This window comes from Cygnus atratus, chromosome 7 (assembly GCF_013377495.2).
Source record: "Cygnus atratus isolate AKBS03 ecotype Queensland, Australia chromosome 7, CAtr_DNAZoo_HiC_assembly, whole genome shotgun sequence".
Classification (NCBI taxonomy): Eukaryota; Metazoa; Chordata; class Aves; order Anseriformes; family Anatidae; genus Cygnus; species Cygnus atratus.
In genome coordinates this window covers 4,912,785-4,920,735 of record NC_066368.1, presented here as the reverse complement: position 1 = coordinate 4,920,735, position 7,951 = coordinate 4,912,785, and the positions used below count along the sequence as shown (strand labels likewise).

Genomic DNA, 7,951 nt, shown 5'->3' with positions numbered 1-7,951 from the left:
TCTTGATCAATAGTAGGGAAGAGGTGGTGTGTAATCATTTTCAAGTTAACCATTTCGAAACACTCTAGGCCCTGAGACTGGGGAACAACAAGAGAAGAAAACATAATTTGCCTTTTTTTACGGCTTTATACTGTAGCATAGCAAAATTTCTCTCAGAAATGCTTTCCTGAAATAACTGCACCGACATGACATCTGGAAGCAGCTCACTCTGTACAGTAGATAGGATAGCATCACACTTGAGTGACTGTACTTCAGTTTTGCCTTTTAAGTGAATCGGTGTCTCAATAGTATGCAAACTTCAGATTAAGGTCAGTAATCAAATAAGATTTCTATATAGGCTGTTACCCAAATTCCAGTCTGTGACATCTTGAGTTATTCCATACACAGCTGCAGTTACTCTAGTATCAAAATGTACATGCTATTATCCCCAACGCCTTACTCCCTAGCCTACTGCTATGAGAAGTCACTGCATTGTCTTGAACCTTCCATTTTAACCAGTTGTGTCACAGGCTGTAGTTGGTATGAGAGATGTATACAGCTGTGCCTTTGCCTAGCCCATCTCCATTTGAACTGGACATTTTCAGCTTTATCATATCAGCAGAAAGCTCCCACAGCAGCTTGATTGCAGCAATATGGAGTTGATGTTTCAGTAAGGTCTTTGCTATATCAAGTTAGATATACCATGCCACGTGCAGCAACACAATTTATTCTTAGTAATAAATGTCAGAATAAAACACAACTACTGGCTGCAGCTCATTCATTTTAACTGAGCTGAAATGCCACTTCTAGTTCATCTGTTTTACTGCATGTTTTTCTGCTGTTTAGCTTTCAGCTTCTTTATCCTCTAACGATTCTCATAAAAATCTTAGGTTTTCTTCACAGGCTGAGACCTGATCTGTGGTCACTGAAATGACTTGGATGTGTTTTACTACAGGCTATCTTGCATTTTTCATCTGTAAAAACTTGCTGTTGTCCCTTTATTGAAGAGGGAATTGAATTATTCTTTATGGTTATAAATTTCTGTAAGCTTCTCATTGTAATATGGTGGGTTTGACCACTAAACCTGCGATTCAAATGTTTTTAAGGCATATGATGTACATACTGGTCCTGAATATAGTTTAATATTAATTGGCATATGCCTCGACTCCTGTAATAACAGGGTGTCAGCACCACCTAGAGGTCATACTCAAGCTTTTAAAGTGATCTGGCTTGGGCTTTTATTTTAAGAGTATTTCTGAATGTTAAAAATCCTCTTTGAAACTCCAATTGTTAAGTCATGGAAAAAAGGTTTTAAAAACTTTTCTCTCCTGGTAAGCTTGGAGTACAGCAATGGCAGCAACCCAGCTGAAGACAAAATATCCCTCTTCCTGCCCCACTTGTTCACAGCACCAACTTACCCCTGTGCAAGCTATAATGTTGTAGGAGTAACGTGAATAGCCTAGGACCTTGTGCAGTAAATAGTGCAAGCGTGAGGTTTCTCTCAATGGTACTGACTGTGGAAAGCACCTCCAGGCAATATGAATCAACAAATAGTCAAAAATAAAACAGAAGAAATTAAAGAACTATGCAAGTATGAAAAGCAAATTCCCTAAGTTAGCAAAACCCAAACCACAGCACTAACGAAATACATCAGTCTTAAATAACTCATGTTTCCTTGTGACAAACCAGTTCAGGAGAGGTCTGTTGCTAATAGCTAGATAGTAATCCACTCTGGTACGAGTAGCTTTTTGAGAGAAAAGCAAACATACGCGTGGTCGACTATAAAACGTGCGCTCTGAAACCACTAATTTGTGCTTGCAAGACGTGCACGTGTCTACCCGTGTAAGGCAGTGAACTGTGAGAGGTCGTGATCTGAGCTAGCTGGCTTCAATTACTGGCACTTAAAAACTGCAGAATGTCGCTGGGGAACTGGTTAAAACAATGTGGCTGCTCAGAAGGACCTGTGAGGGGTCTCAGCCGAGCACAGCCTCAATCTGCCAGGCTAGGGAGTGGTGTGTCTGCTGCTGGCAGTAGGCAAGGAAACAGGGCCTGGTGTGTGTGGCATGGGTAGGCCGGGGTAATGGGGGCTGCAGGTGGAGGGCTGAGGCCTGGCCAGTTTGGAGCTTCCTTCTTTCTTCTTACTGAGCTGCTATTTAATCAGTTTTACTCTTTTTGGTTTTTAAAACTTTGAATTTTTATTACTGTATTCTGAGGTAGTTTGGGCAGTAAAAAAAATTGGTACAAAAGTCAAAAATAGATGCTGCATAACAGAGAATCTTCCCTCATATAAATTGACTGTATTAATGGAATATGTTGATACACAAATGCTAATATTTTAGGCTTCATAGGAAGTCAATGTTATAAGGGATATAGAAATCAGCACCAAAAAGTTCACTCTGGAGCTGTGGGACAAATATTACTGTTCTTAGCCAGATCAACTATTTTTCATTTGAGACTGAGGAGAGGGATGAAAGAAAGGGAACTTGGGGAATTTTTAGATTAAAAGCATAAACAAAATTTGAAAGATCATCTTAATTGCTCTGCGTTACGGATAGTTTTCAGTTTTTTCAGATGTGCTGAATGTTTTAATTTCCATCTGTATCTTGGAGCACAATCTATGCAACCATTGATGCCCTGAGCCAGCGAGCTGCTGGAGCTCTCCTGGGGTGTTCCACTGAAGCAATGAAGGCTGCTCTCTGGAAAAGTGAAGTGCGAGTCCAGCTCCGTAACCAAATCATGGTCTACACGTCCACCTTGGTTTTTTACTTCAGATTTTCTGTGCAGACTTTCTGGGGGGAAGGGAAAAGGGAAAAAAGGAACTATTGCTCATTTGTAAAGGTAATTAATGGTGTAGCAGTAGCGTATTGCCTTTCAAAGTGGCACCTTTGACATTTTAATTTAGGGCTTTGCATTTAAAACATCTAACAGCACTGTCATTCTGCATATCTCTATGCAAGGTGAACCCATCTTTTAAGAATTTAAACCACTCTGCACTGCATTCCCAAGGCCACCATTTTCCTGCTAACTGAGCCATCAGGAAGCCCAAGTCGTGTCTGTAGCAGATAGGCAGTGGTAACAGCGCGTCTGTAGAGTCCTGGCTTGGACCCTTCTGTCCTGCTGTAGCCTTAACCCCTGCCACGTGGACTTTCTCATCCCTTAACCTCTTCTTCCTTCCCACCCTTTCCCTTGTTCCCAGATGCTGACTCCAAAGCCACTTCCTTGCCCCCCTTGCAGGAGCAGTGTAGGAATCCTGCTGCAAGTGCTGCTGCCTTGGGTTCCCTCCTTCCTACAGGCTGCCCCCAGGTAGCAGCTCTGCCCTGAGGAGCTTTGCTCTTCCCAAAACTGAGCTTTCAAAGTCAGTAAATGGTGCTTGGTTATCACGGAGTATCTTTATGGGCGTTGAGGAAAACTTGCTTTCATAATAGGTGAGATAAGGCTTACTGTCACCCGCAGGACTGGCTTTGCTGTGGGGCAGGAGATCCACGAGGGCTGGGCTGGGATGTCGGGGCAAATTGGGGATCCCGATCAGCAGGATCAAAGCTTGTGCTCCTTTAGAGGATCTCATGGCATTTGGTCTCTTGGGGTGGAGTCTCCTGCCATTGAGTTCCATTTGAAAAGCAGGAGTTGAAACATTTTACTTGCAAGTCTCCCAGGTGTAAGCACCTCTGAGTATTGGTAGATGTCTCCTGGCTTTGGAAAGCTGTTTTGTATGAAAATGTTATGATAAGGGGGAGAAACAACTTCTAGGTGTATAGGGCCTTTCAGGTGGTGGATGCAGATGGGTAATTAAGAAATTTGTCAGTTAGCTAAGATATTAAACCCCTATAGTTGTATCTCCCTTATTCTGGAAAGGGAGGTGTTTGCTTTCAGTTCTGTGTGCATGCATGTGAAGCCTGTAAAACTCACATAATAAAACCTAGGTTTTTAATACTCAGTACGCATCCTTCCCTGGTTTAAAAATAAAAATAAAAGCTTGAGAGCTGAAAGTCATCAGTACTGGCCCACTTATTTGAAGGCAAACTGCTAGTTCACTCTTTCCACACAGGACTTTGTGACAGATTCTGGTTCCTTTGGTGCAGTGTTTAACCCTTCCCTGGCTCCCCATCGACAAAGGTACTTCACATTTCTGTGCTATTAATGTAAGGAAAAATATTGGCTAGTGTATTATGGTCTGTAAAAGAGCTTGAAGCTGATAGCGCTGGCACAAACTGTGGAGAAAAGTCATACATCATGGAAAAGAAATAGACACAGCTGGTGTTTCAAACTCCTGTGCAAGAACACTTCACACTTGCAGTAGTTCTTGAAGTAGTTAAATATATGGGTTAAGGTTTGTAAACTTTCTAAGCTGAAGAGTTAAGCGAACACTTCATGCTTTCATTGACCAATTTACCCTCACCTGAGGTAAGGAGGCATTCGCTTTGTTTGGGTTTTGAACTGGGGCATTGACTTACTAAGTTATAATTATTTGGAGTGTGTTTATGTCAGCCAGGTGCTGGCTGAAGTGCTCTGGGGTCTGTTCCTGCCCAGGGGTGTTGAGCTGGAGGGGCACGAGCATCCAGGCAGAGAGGATGGCGGGACAAGGAGCTTTCACGCTTTGCAAAGTTTTTTCCTACCTGCCAAGGTAAGGCTGCTGCGGCTTGAAAGAGCTCTTATAAGGTCTCTGACAGAAGCAATGTGATAGGAAAGCAGATGGCCTTTCTGGGTGGTGACAGCCCGTAGGAATTCCCTGCTTGGGCTTTGCTGAGTGTCTTGATCATGCTTATGCAGTCTTTTCTCAACTTGTATTGCCAATGTTTTTGTGCTGGTAACTGTTCATCTTCCCTTAAAGTCTTGTTTTTATTTCAAAAACTGAAGTTTATCAAAAGTAGCTGATAAGCAAGGGATATATAAATAATAAGTTGGGAACATTTTACCAAAATATCTAATATATATATATATACACACATATATGCATACATTTAAAATATTTGTAAGTATTTTTGAAATTTCTTTAGACTTTTTAAACATTGTAACAATTCTAATAACCCAAGTGAGGAAGTTTTGCTGCAAACTGTTCCAGATGACAATTTTGGTCACTTATGAAACCAAACAATTCTGAAATCTCTCTTGTTGCGCAGCATAGGAGTTACTGGAAAACAGCAACCGTAAGGGCATTTGACTGGGGATGTTGGAGTCGATGTGCTTTTCTGCCTTTAGATAACCAAGCATCCCAGTAAGTACATTAGTGCTTTTTGTGGTCAGTTTGTTAAGATTTTTTCCCTGGAACTTGGTATGGTGTCTTCCGCTGGCGTAGGTGGCTGGTTGCTCCACTGTTTGCAGGAGAAAAGCCATTGTATTTTTCTGTACTAATGCCATTGCTGGCACTGTGCATTTACTGGCAGCAGCTCAGTTCAATAGCGTTTCATTTGGCCTAAGGGTTGGTGAAGTTCCTTAGGTCCTTGGTTGGCGGGTACCTGATAAAGACACACTTAGACATATCGGTAGCCTGTTCAAAAGGTCAATCAACACCTAGTTAACAATGGGGCTGTGCTCGCTTTCCAGTGGCTCAGCGGAGACCTTATTGCTGTCTACAGCCACCTGAAAGGAAGGTGTGGGGAGCTGGGGGTCGGCCTGTTCCCACAGGTAACTAGTGATAGGACTAGAGGGAATGGCCTCAAGTTGTGCCAGGGGAGGTTCAGGTTGGAAACGAGGAGACATTTCTCCTCAGAAAGAGCAGTCAGGCGTTGGGACGGGTTGCCCAGGGAGGTGGTGGCGTCACCGTCCCTGGGGGTGTTCAAGGAGGGGTTGGACGTGGTGCTTGGGGACACGGCTCAGTGGTGACATTGGTGGTAGGGGGTGGTTGGACCAGAGGATCTCGGAGGGCTTTTCCAACCTTAATGGTTCTGGGATTCTCTGTGGGCTGGGTGTGTGGGGAGAAAAAATCTTAAATAAATGAAAATGAATAATAAAATTAAAAAGTAAATAAATAGGATAAAGTAAACAAAGTAAATAGAATAAAGTAAATAAACAGCCTAAAGTAAATAGAATAAAATCAATAAATAGGATAAAGTAAGTAAATAAAGTAAATAAACAACAATAACACTAAAAACCGAAAAAAAAACCCCCGCCGGGGGATGTTGCGGCTGGGTCTCCCCCCGTGCCCGCCCCGCCCCGCCGGCCGCGCCGCCCCCGCCCCGCCGCTTAAAGGCGGCCGCCGCCGCTCCGCCGCCGTCCCGCTGCCTCCTTCCCCGCCGCCGCCTCCCTCCTTCCCTCCTCCTCCTCCTCCTCCTCCTCCTCCCTCCGCCGCGATGCCGCTGTGGGCCTGGAGCCTGGTGCTGGCGGCGCTGCTGCCCGCCGCCGCCTCGGCCCCGCCGCCGTCCCCCGCCGCCGCCTGCCCGGAGCGCTGCGAGCGGTCGCGCTGCCCGCCGCTGCCCGCCTCCTGCCCCGGCGGCGCCGTGCCCGACGCCTGCGGCTGCTGCCGGGTGTGCGGCGCGGAGGAGGGCGAGCCCTGCGGCGGGCCCGGAGCCCCCCTTGGCGGCGGCAGCCCGCCGTGCGGAGAGGGGCTGCGCTGCGTCGTGGCGGTCGGCGTGCCCGCCTCGGGCACCGTCCGCAAGCGGGCGGCCGCCGGGCGCTGCGTGTGCTCCAGCAGCGAGCCCGTGTGCGGCAGCGACGGGCTCACCTACGGCAGCCCCTGCCAGCTGCGGGCCGCCAGCCGCCGGGCTGAGGCGCTCCGCCAGCCGCCCGTCATCGCCATCCAGCGCGGAGCCTGCGGGCAGGGTAAGGGGGAGCGCGGGGAGGACGGTGCCAGGCGGCCGGAGGGGTCTCGGGTGCTGCCCCGGGGTCGGGACTGGGCCCCCAAGGTGCCCCCCGCTGCCCCAGGATGGGGCTCGCACCGGGCGGCACCAGCCTGCGGGGAAGGGACTGGCCTTGGCTCGCCGCTGGAGCTCGGCTCCAGTGAGAAATTAGGGCGAGAATATGTATTTGTAGTCTTCCACGCATCGGGGGGAGAGGATGCCGTGTCCAGCTTTAAACCTCCCCTCCCACCCACCCACCCCAAAATAAAGGGATGCTCGAGGGTGCTGGGCTCCAGCCGGGGGAGTTACTTGCAGGACTTGGGAGGTCGGCGTGGCGAGGATCCCGGTCTGTGCGCCTTCAGCGCGCTTCGGCAAAATGCTGGAGCGCGCTCCCATCCAGGCACTTCATCACGAAGTAACGCCACGGGGAACAAAACCAGGAGCGTAGAAGCTGTTAAAATCTGATCGCAACGTGTCCGTGACAGCAGAGCAGAGCCGGCTGCCCTGGCCCAACTTAGCAGATGCGCTCTGCTTGTTAGTAATGGGTTTGCTAGGGAGGAGGAAACCAGTGACAGCACAGGAGGCTGGCTTCCAGTGCTTTTGGAGGACAGGAGTGGCCACTGAGGAGTAACAGTATAACAAATAGTAAGAAGTTGAGTGCTTTTGCTAGGGCTTTATGGTTATTTAGTTGTTATTGTAGTTGAACTGGACACAGCTGAGTGCACTGCGCAGTAGCATGGGTTAAGGGGGCGAACCGCTGGTGCACCAGGCAAAGGTGCGTGGCCGTGTTATGCAGCTGCCTCTCTGCCTGTGGGACTGCCGAGCTGGGCAGCAGGGCCAAGTCTTTGGCCTTGTTTCTAGGAGCGATTCCTGCAGGATGTGACACAGCAAGGCAGAAACGCACAGGTCGATAAGCACGGGATGATCCTTGCGATGCGTCTTCTTGCAAGCCCTCATTGGCTTAAGTCGTTTAAGCTAAGGCTTTGCATTTGTTTCAAGCCACTCGACACATTCAGAGGGTAACATGTAAAAACAGCATGCAGTAAGGCTTTATTTCTGAAGTGGTAGTCGTCTTTTAGTAAGTGCTGTTCCCCTGAGGACTGATCCTCTGGATGCAGGCTGCACCATTTCTGCACTTCTTTCTTTACAAACAGCTGTAATCTTTTCTCCGTATTTAGCCCTCACCTCTCCAGCAGAAG

At 47.7% G+C, this 7,951-nt stretch overlaps 1 protein-coding gene across 1 annotated transcript in view; it reads left to right on the top strand.

Moving 5' to 3' along the window:
- The first annotated feature begins 6,213 nt into the window (after window positions 1–6,213).
- Window positions 6,214–7,951, top strand: part of HTRA1 (HtrA serine peptidase 1) — a 31,209-nt gene continuing 29,471 nt past the window's right edge. The window contains exon 1 of the mRNA XM_035547868.2: window positions 6,214–6,735. Coding sequence (XP_035403761.1) covers window positions 6,267–6,735 — 469 coding nt within the window. The 5' untranslated portion in view covers window positions 6,214–6,266. The remainder of the gene's footprint in view (window positions 6,736–7,951) is intronic.